The 13,393-nt window shown below is 41.1% G+C and overlaps 1 protein-coding gene across 1 annotated transcript in view; it reads left to right on the top strand.

Moving 5' to 3' along the window:
* Positions 1-13,393, top strand: part of ASCC3 (activating signal cointegrator 1 complex subunit 3) — a 1,202,160-nt gene that overhangs the window by 860,104 nt on the left and 328,663 nt on the right. Inside the window, exons 15-16 of the mRNA XM_063917038.1 lie at positions 7,252-7,443; positions 10,465-10,689. Of these exons, the coding sequence (XP_063773108.1) occupies positions 7,252-7,443; positions 10,465-10,689 (417 nt within the window). The remainder of the gene's footprint in view (positions 1-7,251; positions 7,444-10,464; positions 10,690-13,393) is intronic.

The following is a 13,393-nucleotide window of genomic DNA, read 5'->3' as shown; positions in this document are numbered from 1 at the left end:
AGTATAACTAAACATCAAATTAAATTCTAGCCTGCCTTGCACTGACTAACATAAATAGACCTCTCTAAAGGGCCTATTAACCATTGGAGACCGGGTACCCTCCAACAATTAAGAATCCAAATCACTTTGAGTTGCTGGCTATGGTCCCCACAAGCAAACTCCAAAAGCTTTCAGTTTTCAGACTGTGCTGAATACTATGCACCCCTATCAGGCCATTTATAATCATTGGACCCTTTATAAAAAAATATGTGGAAACTGCCGTTTCCGCATATGTAACTGGCCCGCTAGTGACTATGAATAGTTTTCTTAATTTGCCAATATGTTCACATGAATATAATTTTCTCTTGCGGCAAGAAAAAATTCACAGAAAGTGACAGGATGAGTAAAAAAGTAAAGTGGTCGCTTATACATTATAATCACTGCTGTGCTTGGAACTGGCAAAGCATCTGCAAGTGGACATGAAGGGAGAGGGGCCTGTTTAAGATCCCGATGGATCTATGGCATGAGACACAAAGTACTGAGGGGCCATGCTTTGCACATGTGCAGGTCCCATACTATGCATCATCAGATGCACTACTGCTGTAGACCTCAATAGATAGACAGTTTGGGGCCTGGGAGGGTAATGCGATTTGGAGTTTCCCAAAATAGAGGTGCGTTGCTTCCTTTTTGTGGCAGTGCCGAGGACAGGATCTTCATTGGAAGACAGAGAAGATCCTGTCACAGGTGATCTGATGCTGCATCCCCGGGTGCAGCACTGCACCACAAATGCATGCAGGAGACATTACTGACACATTGCTGCATTACCATATCTGTGCATCGCTGTTGCTTCCAAGTAAGCAGCGGTGTTGCACCCTCCATCCACATCTTAATCAGGCCCAATCAAGATTTCCTGCAACACGGTGTAAATAAATATGTCTCTAAGGTTGAAAGGAACTTGCAGCCAGTTTGGTAATTTTTGGTTTTGGATCTGAAAATTTTAATTTTTATTGATGCTTATCATGGCACTAAGAAATTACGTTCTACTGGCTTGTATTAAAATACTCCTGCAGGGACAGAGCCTGTCACCATGCAACATGCTGACATTTTGACCATGTTGACATTCTCATATCGACCTGCTGTATGTCGAATTATAATTGTTGACCTAACATAGCACACCTGGCGATCTGCTAATGTGGCTGCTGTCTGATTGGTCATGAGCACACATATCTTACGGTGGGTACACACTAATAGATATATCTGCAGATCATCTATGGACGGATCGGGCAGTGTGCTGTGCATACACACTGCCCGATCCGTCGGGGACTGACGTCATGAACTGGGCGGGCGTGTACACACGCCCGCCCAGTTAAGCTGTCAATCACCGCCGGCCGCCGCAGCATGTGTGTGGGCGGTCGGCCGACCGCCCCGTACACACACAGCGACGCGTCACTATATCAGTAGATATATTGGCCGTCGGCTGTGCTGCGCGGCCGACGCGATACATCTGTGAACGACGGAGTTCACAGACGTATCGGCCGTACACACTGGCCGACGGTCCCGCGATATATCGACCAGTGTGTACGGGCCTTTAGAAACCTGGAACATACATCCTGTTTATAACTTCTCCAGTCTTTCTGTCACAGTATACAGTATATTTTATGATTGTGTCATGTCTGTTTGTTTTATGAACCCGAAGTCTATGTGAAGACTGTGCGGGTAACTGGAGGCCTATGTGTAGAATTGGCTGGGCTGAGGGAAACAGTGAGATGTAGAGGTAAGGAGCAATCTCTCACTGGGAGTTGATCCAGAGCCTCGGGAGAGGGAGCTGTATCCTGACCCCTGGAGCACCAGGGACTTTGGTGTTAATGACATGATGGTGAATGTAGTGTAGTAGGGAGAAGTGTAGCAGAGGATTAACCGGATGAGAACTGGATGGATAGATAATAGTATTACACTTTCCTTACTTGGTGAGAACAAGCAGGATCAATGTTGAGCAGGGTTCGACTGGCACTAATGATGAATGGAGTTTGGCTGGAGGTATGCTGCTGGACTGGACCTCTACTGGCTGAGGATAAGCTGGACCGGACTAACTACCTGCAAAGGATAAACTGGACCGGACTGGCTATCGGCTGAGGATAAGCTGGACCAGACTGGAACCAGACTTGAGAGCAACCGGACTAGAACCAGACTGGTACCGGTGAATCTGGATATGCTGCAATGATGACACTGAGCAGCCCTTCAGGATCACTGTGATTGGCTGTACCAGTAAATCTGGATATGCTTTGATGTTGAAGCTGAGTAGCCCTTCAGGATCACTGGGGTTGGCTATACTGGTGAATCTGGATATGCTGTGATAATGAGGCTGAGCAGCCCTTCTGGATCACTGGGATTGGCTGTACCGGTGAATCGATATATGCTGCGATAAGGAAGCTGAGCAGCTATTCAGGCTAGCTCAGGAAGCCAGGGAGCTCAACTACTAGGCTCACACTGAGCTGTGACTCAAGGAACTGGCAGCTTCTTAAATTCAAGTCAAGTCTCTCTACTTATACCTCTTGGTGATTGGTGAATAGAGTCAGGTGATTCAGGGAGTCTCAGGCTGGTACAGGATTGGATAGTTTATGATCAGATGATCAGAACCTATCACTGCAGTACTCCCGGTTAGGCTCTGATGTAGATTAAGGCATAGCAGGCCGTGAAAACACTGAAGCATAAACTTCTAAAAATGAACAGAGGATGCAAACTTTTAGGCCCAAACACTAGAAAGCTCAGCACAGTGGAGAATCAAATGCTGCACACAGGATCTGGCTGATTACTGACAGATAAATTCCTACTCAGGTGGCTAATCAGGAGTAAGTAACACAGACTGGCAGTTTGCATGCTGAGCTGAAGCAAATGCAGGTTTACAGGATATGCTGAGGTAAGACACAGAACATGAGAAGTACAGTCTGGTTCATGACAATCCGCTTCCTCTTTAGAATGTTAGTTCATATAGTGAAATGTTAGATTGTAGCAGATTTTAAAGAGTGTACCCTATGTGGACATAAAATATATACAAGTGGCTCATTGCTTCCCTGTTTAGACCATGACTGGGAAAATGGTCGCCATGTAATTTTTCCGGAGATTTGTGCATGCACACTAGACTCTGGGACAGCACTATGGCCTCCTAGTGACCCTGATGCCCAGAGTCTATTGCTCTGCTGTCTAGAGAGGAGGGGGACCTGACGGAGACTGCACACTGGCCTCCTCCTCTCTTGATGCGCTCCTGGGTCACCTTATCCTTTTGTGCAAATATTTGATTGCTGTTTGCAGTATGCTCCTCAACTTCTCACATTTTGTACTGTTTTTCATTATAAAAATCAATCACTCTGCAGAAAGACTTTAGGCTCATGTTTTTGTATGGATGTGATAACAGCACTTGTGTAGTTTGTTCTACATGGAAAATTAAACAGCAGCATTTCCTCACACTTGTAAGGCAGATTTTCTTCTGCTCCCTTCTTCTGATGTAAGATGGCTTTGCTTGTAAATACATTTTGCATTATGTGTAGGAGAGAGTTATGTTTATAACCTTATAATAGATCATATATTCTCCTAAAACGTTGACATTACAAAAGGCATACTTATCTACTTTTCCAAACTGGTCTCCGTGAGTTTTATAAAGGTATATCTAGGTGAGTAGGCGGAGAGAACATGGTTCCACCATTCCTGCCATCAAAGTTCTACCCCATACCTCCCAGCCATTCCAGTTTTGGTTGGACAGTCCTGCTTTTCAGGCATTGTCCTGCAGTTTTTAACATGCATGCAACAGTGTCCCGTTGTGGCAGGGGAGGTTGGGAAGTAGAGCAAGCAGTGAATAGATGCTGTTCGCATGTACGTAGTGTCTATTCACATTGGAAAGAGGGACTGGAGGCATGCCTTCAATGTGATGAAAATAGGGTGTTACTAAACAGTAAATAATTTCCTGCAAGTCTCTCCCCTTGTTACAAGGCCATGCCCTATTTTCGGTCACATGCAAAGATCCCTATCTACATTTCAGAAAAGTTGGGAGGCAAGCTTTCCACGAGGTGCAGAAGTGTGCAAATTATTAGACCCAACATTTTCATAGTTTTCTTGACTTATTGGCCACAAATTTAGACTGGGAAACTGCTTTGCAATGCAATGAGGTTTTCTAATGTGTTAACTAAGATTCTAGGTCCTCTATTTAATATATTTTGTAGGGAAATGTTGTTTTTGAAGGTGGTAGCCTTGTTCATTTAGACAGGCAGTAGGTCAACAGGGTCAAACAGTCAACAGTTAAATGGTCGACATGGACTTAGAGCAACAGGATCAAAAGTTCATCTTGCAAATAGTTGAGAAAAATGTTGATTTTTAGAGTTAGGCACTTGAGGAAAGGTTAGCTTTTGGTTGGGCTGGACTGCCAAAGGGGACGGTGAGGCACTTGGCAGAGGGTTAGGGTCAGGCATTAGGGGGATGGTTAGAATTGGGGTTCAAATAACAAAAAAAAAAGTTAACCATTTGTGCATTGACATTTTGACCCTTTCAACCCAAGTTCATGTCGAATATTTAACTGTCAATCTTTTGACCCTTGTCTACCTTTTGATCCTGTTGACAGTCTATCACTGTTGATCTTTTAAACCACACCTGTGTTTCACAGCCAGACATTAAGTACACAGATTAACTATGGTGATATTTTTGTACATACTCCTAAACAAGCAAATTGTTGGTATTTGCAGTTAAAAATACTGTAAAAAAAAATAAAAAATACTCTGATAGCATCTCGTAGTCCCACTCCATGGACCTCAGTGTCTAGTATAGAGAATGATGCTCCATTCCCAAGTGGCTAAGTATGTTGCGTTCTGTTTAGCTTAAGAAATGATTGGCAATAACTGTGATGTGGGGAAGTGTTCTCGCATGATCACCTTGCATTCATGTAATTACAGTGAATGTTGTTAAATGGTTATTAATTGCAATCTCTGCTCTTTTACTTCACCATCTTCTTTGTATTTGATCACATTTGGTGTTTGAGCTAAATGATTTCGGAGATGTTCTGCAGCCAAAATTCTCCCTGTGTATATGTTTATGGTAATTTTATCTATATGATTGAAAATTCATGCTACAATGCGTTTCCGCAAAGCAACTGACAAGAAATGTTAATGCACAGATTTTCAATGTTTTATGGACAATGTAGAATATTGAAATACAGCTATGAGAATAGCTCTTATGATTGTTTACAAATCAGTGTCCATTGTACTTTATAAGTCGAAGGATGTGGCAGACAATTTCAGAACATTAGGTCCCCTCAGTTGTTCTGTATGCAAAGTGACTAGAATTCAGAATCAGTAGTGTTTACGGCATGATTGGACTGAGATGAATATTGGGGGTCATTCCGAGTTGTTCGCTCGTTGCCGATTTTCACTATACTGCGATTAGTCGCTTACTGCGCATGCGCAAGGTTCACAGAGCGCATGCGCTTAGTTATTTTACACAAAAGTTAAGTATTTTACTTACGGCATAACGAAGCTTTTTCATCGCTGTGCTGATCGTAGTGTGATTGACAGGAAGTGGGTGTTTCTGGGCAGAAACTGGCCGTTTTATGGGAGTGTGCAGAAAAACGCAGGCGTTCGAGTTGCAAAACGCAGGAGTAGCTGGAGAAACGGGGGAGTGTCTGGGCGAATGCTGGGCGTGTTTGTGACGTCAAACCAGGAACGAAACTGACTAAACTGATCGCAATGTCGGAGTAAGTCTGGAGCTACTTAGAAACTGCTAAGAAATTTCTATTCGCAGTTCTGCTAATCTTTCGTTCGCAATTCTGCTAAGCTAAGATACACTCCCAGAGGGCGGCGGCTTAGCGTGTGCAATGCTGCTAAAAGCACAAGAACAACTCGGAATGAGGGCCCTTGGTCATTGGCAGCCCCATTGCAGCTATAAGGATGAAACAAAACAAAAATGCCATGGAAGCTGAGTAATAGTGCCCCAAAGTGGTAAGAAAGTATCTTACAACGGGCAGGTTTATCACTGGCAATGATGCGTTCAGGGAAAAGTGCTTTTTACCTTTTTCAGAAATATTCCTCTGAATGTATTAATAACATTTATCTATGGGTTATGGAGCTTATGCAGATTTGAACTCGCCTCCGGTTTTGCAGATTGATATTGCAAATTCCAGCATTGCTTGTGCTCCGTGGCTGAGTGCACACATCTCAACCTTGAATGTTTGTAGCTGGGTAGTAACAGGTAGCTTGCACGCAGTTAACGTGTTCTGAGAATGTGCCGTGAGCATGTAGTTGGAATTTCCGGCTATGCAGAGTTGAGTTTACACAAATATCCTGATTTCATATGGATCCTCTTGCACAATGTGGGCCACGTTTTAATATTTAAAATGTAACATTAATTTTTTATTTATTTTTAAAGAGACAATGAACATGATTCGGACTTATAATAACATACAAAAACACATCAATAAAAGTATGGTTTTCTCATAGTGTGTTGTGTACTGACTCCGAGGGCCCACTGTGAAGGAAAAGCAAAATTTCTATACAAAATAACAGTAAATTGTGAAACACGCAAATTATAATATATATATATATATATATATATATATATATACTGATAAATATGTAAGGTGCTGTAGTTGTACTTCTCTGATGCTAGGCAGAAAATGCATTTTTTTGAAGTTTAGTATTTCAAAATGACCACTTTTATAGGTATGACAAATTGAAAAAGGAGAGAGACCCAAAAGTAACTGGTTTCAAATATATTGGTAAATAACTGAAGAAATAAATGTTGCTAATCATGTAGAGTGATGTCCATTCTGCAGTCTGCCATGAGCCAATGAAGGCAGTGAATGGCAAATGAGAGAGGTCAATTCACCTGCATGTACAGAGTTGTAGGAAGATTGCATCAGATCTACTGTTAATGTCACAGCTCTGACCCCTATGATTAAGTCTGTAGAAATAAGAATTAAGATGTGTGTGCTCTTAGTCAGAGACTAAATTTACACTTGCAGATAAAAAAAAAATAATCTCAGTAATTCAATAACCGTTGTACGACATTTAAAATGTAATTAGAATATTTAAAAGTGGTTATGTGTGCAGCAAAGAGATGGCTGAATTTTTCCATACTTTATATTCAGCTTGAATGCAAACAATAGCAGTATTTAGAATATCAAAAGAACAGGACTAGGACTATTGTCGTGATTGCATATTTCCTCTTTACACATGAATGTCTTTTCATTATGAACTAATCAGTCATTTTCCCAAATGCTTTTGTCTACTACAGGTGCAAAGGTCTAGAAATAAGCAGCTAAGAGAGTTGTTTCCAGATGGATTTAGTATTCATCATGCAGGCATGCTGCGGCAAGATAGGAGTATGGTGGAGAACCTTTTTTCTCAGGGACATATCAAAGTCCTGGTTTGTACAGCCACATTAGCCTGGGGTGTCAATCTCCCTGCTCATGCTGTTATCATTAAGGTAAGAGATTATTCTGCAGAAAAGAATAATATTGTCTGCTTTTTATTTTACAGCGAAAATTAGGACAATTGAAGCAGTGATACTTCTTTTTGTTAATATGTTGAGGTTCATTTTAACAAATGTCACACAATTGTAATTTATAGCAGGTTTTTAAAACTTATGTCACCTCACTTTATTCAACAATGGACAGTAAAGAGATCCATTAAAATTCTGCCCAGAAATCCTATTCCCCAGCTGTAGCAGGAGAAATCACCTGAAGCCAGACCTTGCAGTTCAGTTCCACACAATCACAGACAGGGAAAATGCCGTTTCTGTGGGATGTGCACAATGCAAATGACCTGTTGGGTTAAACCTTTTGTGCTCCATTTAATTGAATAGCGACCTACAACTTGTCTGCATGTAAAAGGACAAAAAATGCCTAAGGAATTCTTGATCAGAGCATCAAAGATGGTTAAGCAGCTCTTGTGCTTTAAAGAACAGCATATCTTTTTGTTCAGTTGTTAATTTGTTATGCCACGTTATTCTGTTAGGCAAACACAAATATAAAGTTTGTTGCGATGTACCCTCCTAGTTTCCAGTTGCAGCATTAGATACAGAAAGTCCCCATAATGAATAAAAACATTTTAAAGAAACTGCACCCGGGCAAAACCATATTGCACTGTAGGTGGGGCAGATATAACATGTGCAGAGAGATTTAGATTTGGGTGTGGTGTCCAAACTCGCATCTAAATTGCAGTGTTAAAATAAAACTGTCTAACATTTGTGGGCTACATGCACAAGAAGCCAGTATTTACCCCGCACAGAAAAAATATAAATGTATTTGTTCCTCTTGCTTTTCCCTTCATCCTCCTCCTCTCCCAGTAACCCTCTGCCTGTCACCCACTGCCTTTCCCCACCACCCAATTCCTCTCCCTGCCCACCGTCTGCCTCTCCCCGTCAGCCACAGTCTCTCCCAGTGACCATTATAGGGGTGCCATATCCTGTATGGCCACACCCCTTGCAGTGAAGCCATACCCCTTTCCCAAGATCACGCATGCCAAATATAAGCAGGGTTTGACTGGCCCACAGGGGTACAGGGGGAAAACCCCGGTGGGCCTCACCGCCTAGGGCCCACATTTTCTTCTAGGGATCAGGTTCCAAACTGTACACTTTAATTATACATTATGCATACTAAGAAAGTGACAGATATATGATTTCAGCTGCCAACCAGTGATTTCCTGCTCTGGGTGCAGAGTTGGTTGTGTGTGACCCCTTGACTCAAATCCCATGTGCACTGCACTCCTGGCGCCCATTGTAGATATACCACTGTATGAGACAAATTGCTACATGTGATAGCAGGTGGCTTGAAGTTATATGTAGCCTGTGACGCACAGCATTTGTCAACCTAGCGGATTTACACCATTCGGGAGCATAGATTTTGGATATTATGATTATAGTAAGACTAAAATCACACCAAAGTTGGAAGTTTCTGCTCTCAAGTTCTTCAGTTATCAGTTTATAAAACGCAAAATACTTTAGCTGACACTGGGCCTGATTCTGAGTCACAGGCTATGTCGATGTCAGATGTAGTTGTGCATCCATCATAAGTTGCACCGTGTAAGTACATTGGAAATGTATTGGGCGATCACTGGGAGGAAGCAGGTAGGTGGCTAAGCGAATGCATGGAGATGGTCTGCCTTATGTTGGTGTTGTGGTAGTGTCACCGGTGTATCGCTCAGGGGCAATTCCATGTGTGACAGACACGACAAATGATTCACTGCAAGAATAATGATTATTTTTTTCATTAATAAAATATCAGAAGTTCTGCAAACTATGCTAGTTATAAACTATAATCATTCAGGTAACGGTTAAAGTAACAGGGAAGTTTAATTCTGTAATTAATCAGAATTATACAGGTACAAATAGTATGTGACAGACACGACACTGAACGGGAACACAAATTCAGGATGAGTATAACTTCCTTCCAAATCTTCCAAAATATGAAACCTACAGTTCTATGACTTCACACTGGGAATGATAGAGTTGTTGACTTGGTTGGGTAAAGAAGATAAGAAATTTCAAGTATGTGTAAATATTTTATTAAACATTATTCCTGTGACAGACACGACATAGGAATTGTAACAGACACGACATGTTCCAAAATACTTACAAAAACCATTTAAATCTGTCAATTAAACTACATCATTATCAAAGCTAACATCTTGAAAATACAGTTTAAGCCTATTATCAAATTGTGGCTCTGGTAAGATTCTTATAATCTGGTGTGTATCAATATTAATATAAGGACAATTGCATACCTGTAAACAGTTGTCAAATAAGGGACAAAATCACCACAGCTTTCCATAGACTCCCATCTTGAATAAACAATGCTGCCAACTTATGATTTATGAAAAACAGGTGTTTATCATCTTTGGTTTTACAAAATATTAACTTCAGAGAATATACATTTTCACTACAAGATTAATTGTGGCCACTTTCAGGAAAAGATGTTCTGGTTGACATAATCATGGAATTACCCTCAGGTGTTTCCATACATGGAGCTTAATCGCTCACATAGGAGACCATACTCAGACAGAAAAGCTGCACCTTGTGCAAGTTTTGATGGTTTAACCGATGGTGCATCTAAAGGTGCACAAAGGTATTTCAGCATCTAAGGGCACTGAATGTGGAACGTCTCAGCCCTTGCACATTCAGATGCACGAATGTACACAAGGAAAGGGCTCCGTCCAATTCAGAATCAGGCTTACAATTGCTTTTGAAAGTAATGGAATCCGCAGGTGCCTAAAATGTGATATACAGGTATTTTATATGCATTTACATACTGAAGTAATCACAGCACTGAATAGTTAATGTATACCAATAATCTAATAATGCTAATGTGAAGAAGTCCTTACAGCCAGAATATATTTTCAGTCATGCAGATACATGCCAGTCCATTTGTTGAGATTTTGGTATTAGTGAGAACAGTACAATACATTTATTAGTGCTGTGATTTAATGACCATCAATTTCCTCCATACAGGGAACACAAATATATGATGCAAAAAGAGGATCATTTGTAGATCTGGGAATTCTTGATGTAATGCAGATCTTTGGGAGAGCAGGACGTCCCCAGTTTGACAAGTTTGGGAAAGGCACCATCATTACAACGCATGACAAACTCAGCCATTATCTGACTCTGCTCACACAGCAAAATCCAATTGAAAGTCAGTTTCTTGAACGTCTTTCAGACAATTTGAATGCTGAGGTAAGTAAATGTGATTTTGTTTTAATAGTGATACAGGTGTCCTCATACATCTATCCTCAATACACCACACAGATGCCTGGCGTGAGTTAGCTGCCTGGTCTCGTGCAACTCTGTTAAGCATCTTAGTCGCAAAGGACGCACCAGGAGATTCATTTGATATGCAACACTTGCAAGCTGCTACTGAGCCTATATATGAAGAACAACAGAATTTAGTATGGAAAAAAGCCACAGCCACTGCATTGTAGCACTTTGTATGCAGATTCAGAAACTCAGTCACACACAATATACAACAGTTGAATATCAAATTAATCAACACAGTTTCCTGGTGTGTCCTAGTTGCACTGCAGTTCGTCTATGATACAATGTCATAAAAAAATAATCCAGACACTAGCAGAGTCTCGTGAAACATGGCGTGCCGTGAGGGGCTGTTTGGCGCGACTTTAGTAAAGGCATATGAGGACACATTTGTACTTCTCTAGTCACTAAACTATATTTATTGTTTAAATATCATTATTGGATGGATTGACTAAGCAAAGGCTTAATAATTTTAACTCATAAATTATATGAACTCTACCCCTTATTTTATTCTGTAATGTATAAGAGTGCACATATTTGGTATGCTTACATGCTCGCATGGATGTATGTTATTGCTCAGCGGAACTAATTTTACAAAAACAGTAGAGGCATCTAATATTGTGATGCATATTTTATATTGTACACATTGATCACACAATATTGTTGCAAACAATATTTACAGTTTTTCCTTCAGGGATTAACATAAAAAAGATTATTTGGGGCTACTAACTCATGAGCAAGCCACGCAAAGCTGCACATGGGAGAAGCTGCTGGTCCTGAGATCTGTGCTGCAGTCCTGGGGTGTGCAATATGAGTATAGTGTGTGTATATATATATATATATATATATATATATATATATATATATATATATACACTCCACTGGCGGCACTCAAAGGCTTTTCCATAAAAAATGACACAAGTCGGCTGTCTGTGGGCAACATTTCAGCGCCGTGTAGCGCTTTTATCAATCCTTATACAAAATGACAAACACATACCAGAATTTAAGTGCTCCCATCACCATGCCAGCAAGCTCCGCCCACTTCCGTTTCCTGGTCACCAAACAGACCGTCTCGGATTGCAGTACGGTTGCCATAGTAACTGACCAATCACCGCAGGTGTGTGCTAAAACAGTACAAGACAAATACTTCTTAAAATATCACATTGAAATTAAAAACAAACAGCATACATGGTCGGCCATAAGTTCAATATACCAAATATGCATTCTAAATATGTGACCACTAATACAGGTCATAAACTAATATGGCACCCCGATGGAATACCAATTTTCCTTAAATAGTGAAACATAGTGAATGTCAGTTAGAACATCAGTGTAATCAATTTAATATGAGCTCAATAGAAATCACTGCAGTAGATCTAATTCAATTAAAGACATTTAAACCCAAGTGCTCGTTTAACCCCCGGGGGACTAGAGTATCAAGACACAAAATCCACTCACATTCTCGCTGTACTAATCTCACAGATCTATCGCCACCCCTAATTAGGGGTGGCACATGATCAATGATACGATACCTCAAAGTAGAGAGGTTATGTCTCGTCTCTACGAAATGGCGTGCAACCGGCTGGATGCCCGTATGGCCGCGCGATGTTGTGTCATGCGCTCACGAAACGTAACCTCTGTCTTACCTATGTACACCTTTGCACAAGGGCAAGTAATGGCATAAATAAAGCGACTTGTACAAGTCAACCTATAACGAATATCAAATTTCTGACCCGTGAAAGGATGGTGAAAACTGGGTCCCGTCTGAAGAAACCCACATGTGGTGCAATTTGGGCACTTATAGCAGCCGTTCCTTGGTTTACCCAAGAAATTGCTATTCTCAAGTTTGCCCATACCTGATACATTGTTACGTACAAGATAATCTCTGAGGTTCTTCCCTCTCTTATAGCTGATCATTAGCGATTTCTGCTGAAGTGCCGGAAGATTTCTATCCGTCTGTATTAACGCCCATACAGCTTTTGCTCTTTTGTTAATAAACGGACTCATGTGTGTGTATCTATTGGTCCACACATGGCGATTGGAACAATTATCCTTCTTCTTTAATACTAATAGATCTTCAGATGGAACCGCCATCGCCTTAGATGGAACCGCCATTGCCAGATGTGCTGGTTGTAATGAGGAAGGCACCGGGCGTATTACATTTGTGAGTGTTCGTGGAGTGCCGGAGTTGTATATGTGTGTGTGTATATATGTGTGTGTATATATATATATATATATATATATATATATATATATTTATATACATATAGGGGGTCATTCCGAGTTGATCGCTAGCAGTTTTTAGCAGCCGTGCAAACGCATTGTCGCTGCCCACTGGGGAGTGTATTTCTCTTTGCAGAAGTGTGAACGCTTGTGCAGCAGAGCGCCTGCAAAATCTTTTTGTGCAAAACAAGACCAGCCCTGTAGTTACTCTTTGTGTGCATTGATTCTAATGACGAAGGGACGGCTTTTGATGTCACACACCCGCCCAACGAACGCCCAGCCACGCCTGCGTTTTTTATGCCACCTCTGTATTTTTCTAAGCACTCCCTGAAAACGGTCAGTTGACACCCCGAAACGCTAAGTTCATGTCAATCTTCCTGAGTTCGACCGTGCGTCTGGAATGTTC

The sequence above is a fragment of the Pseudophryne corroboree genome, chromosome 4 (assembly GCF_028390025.1).
Source record: "Pseudophryne corroboree isolate aPseCor3 chromosome 4, aPseCor3.hap2, whole genome shotgun sequence".
Classification (NCBI taxonomy): Eukaryota; Metazoa; Chordata; class Amphibia; order Anura; family Myobatrachidae; genus Pseudophryne; species Pseudophryne corroboree.
This window is presented reverse-complemented; position numbering and strand designations above follow the sequence as displayed.